This window comes from Betta splendens, chromosome 21 (assembly GCF_900634795.4).
Source record: "Betta splendens chromosome 21, fBetSpl5.4, whole genome shotgun sequence".
NCBI classification, from domain to species: domain Eukaryota; kingdom Metazoa; phylum Chordata; class Actinopteri; order Anabantiformes; family Osphronemidae; genus Betta; species Betta splendens.
Window position 1 is genome coordinate 17,031,881 of NC_040899.1, and position 1,776 is coordinate 17,033,656.

Consider the following 1,776-nt stretch of genomic DNA (forward strand, 5'->3'; position numbering starts at 1 on the left):
ACGTGCAGGTTAGGAGGAGGGAGGTGGGGGTCACGCCGGACCCCAGGAGGAAAGCGAACGTGCAGGTTAGGAGGATCCACAGGTTGGAGGATGGAGAATCTCTGTCTGGAGAATTTGTGTGTGTGTGTGTGTGTGTGTGTGTGTGTGTGTGTGTGTGTGTGTCTGTGTGTGTGTGTGTGTGGGAATACAAGGAGGGCCGTGACGTTGTGTGTTTCCAAGTTGGAAACTTCCCAGGTTGGAGAAAAAAAAACAAAATACCCTAATTCAAATGCTTTTGCTTTATTTTATTAATTATTTTTCTTTTACATGTTACACTTTGTTTGTAAATAGTGTTACTACACTGACAACAACAAAAACATCAACAATAGTATAAAACACACGGAATATTATTAGTATTATTATTATTATTATTATGATTATTATTATTATTATTATTATTATTATTATTTCATTTGCTAATGAACAAACAAATTATCTTCAGGAGCGAGGGGCGCAGTCTGAACAGCAGAAGAGCAAATGTCTGTGGCAGATGTATCTCTCGCACCGATGGCAAACGTTGTTTGTTTTGCGGTCCCTCGCGCGCGGACAAATTTGACACCTTTTCCTCTTGCCCTTTTGCGCCCGGTCGCTAGCGGTGGAACCGAGGCCGTCGTGTTCTCCTCCGTCACCCTCATCGTCCCCGTCTTCACCCCAGACGAGGTCTGCGGTGAGGGCCTGCCGCTGCTGCTGCTGCTGCTGCTGCTGCTGCTGCTGCTGCTGCTGCTGCTGCTGCTGCTGCTGCTGCTGCTGCTGCTCCTGCTGCTCCTGCTCCTGCTGTTGCTGCTGCCCCGAGTCCGGAAGAGCAGGACAGGGAGCGGGAGGAGGACCCGCACCCCGAACCCCCTTCTGAAGCGTCCGCACGAGCGAGGCGGACGCTTCGCCGCGAGGCGGATGGCGCCTTCTGCGGATGAGAGGAGTCACGAGCGCCTTGCCCAGCTGCTCTAGAAACACCCTCCTCTTGCTGCGGTTGCCGGGCATCCAGTCCGGGTGGGCCTCCCGCCACACGACGAAAGCGTTGTAGCAAGACACGTCTAGGACGTTGTGAAACACCGCCACGGGCCAGCGCGCCGTCTTTCTCCTGCAGCTGTAGGTTCCTATCACCTTGTCCAGGTTGTCTACGCCTCCCTTGGTGGCGTTGTAGTCTAGGACGGCAAAGGGCTTTTTGTCCCGCCGTCCTGCGTCGACGAGGAGGACGTCGTCGGCGGCCGTGGCGGCCGAGTGTAGCGTGCTCATCAGGATCACGTTTTTGTTTTTCTTGGGCACGTAGGACACCAGGACGGTGCTGGGAGTGAAGGCGAACGCGGAGGAGAAGGCGCTCCTGCCCTTGACCGAGAGGAGCGCCGGCGGCAATTCCGGCTTGTTCTTGCGAACCGTACCGAGCATGGTGAGCTCCCTGCGCAGGAGCCGCTGGCCCAGTTCGTAGGAAGTGAAAAAGTTGTCGCACGTCACGTTGCGAGGCCCGGCGAGCCCTTCTGTGACGTCCAGCACGACCCGCTGGCCCTGCTTTTTTTCAGAAGCTCTCTTTTCTCCTCCTCCTCCTCCTCCTCCTGGCTTGCCTGTGTAAAGCTGCATCTTCCAAGCGTAGCTGGACTTGGCGTCGCACGCCACCCAAAACTTGAGGCCGTATTTTGCTGGCTTGCTAGGCATGTACTGTCTGAAAGAGCAACGACCTACAAAAATTAAAGGTGAGATTTTTAAAAATATATTTTTTTTACAGAGGTAAAAAAAGAAAGCCTG

The 1,776-nt window shown here is 53.5% G+C and overlaps 1 protein-coding gene across 1 annotated transcript in view; it reads right to left on the minus strand.

Moving 5' to 3' along the window:
* Positions 1-239: 239 nt before the first annotated feature.
* The window catches only part of LOC129603483 (piggyBac transposable element-derived protein 4-like), a 3,095-nt gene continuing 1,558 nt past the window's right edge, over positions 240-1,776 (minus strand). Inside the window, exon 2 of the mRNA XM_055504903.1 lies at positions 240-1,709. Coding sequence (XP_055360878.1) covers positions 478-1,709 — 1,232 coding nt within the window. The 3' untranslated portion in view covers positions 240-477. The remainder of the gene's footprint in view (positions 1,710-1,776) is intronic.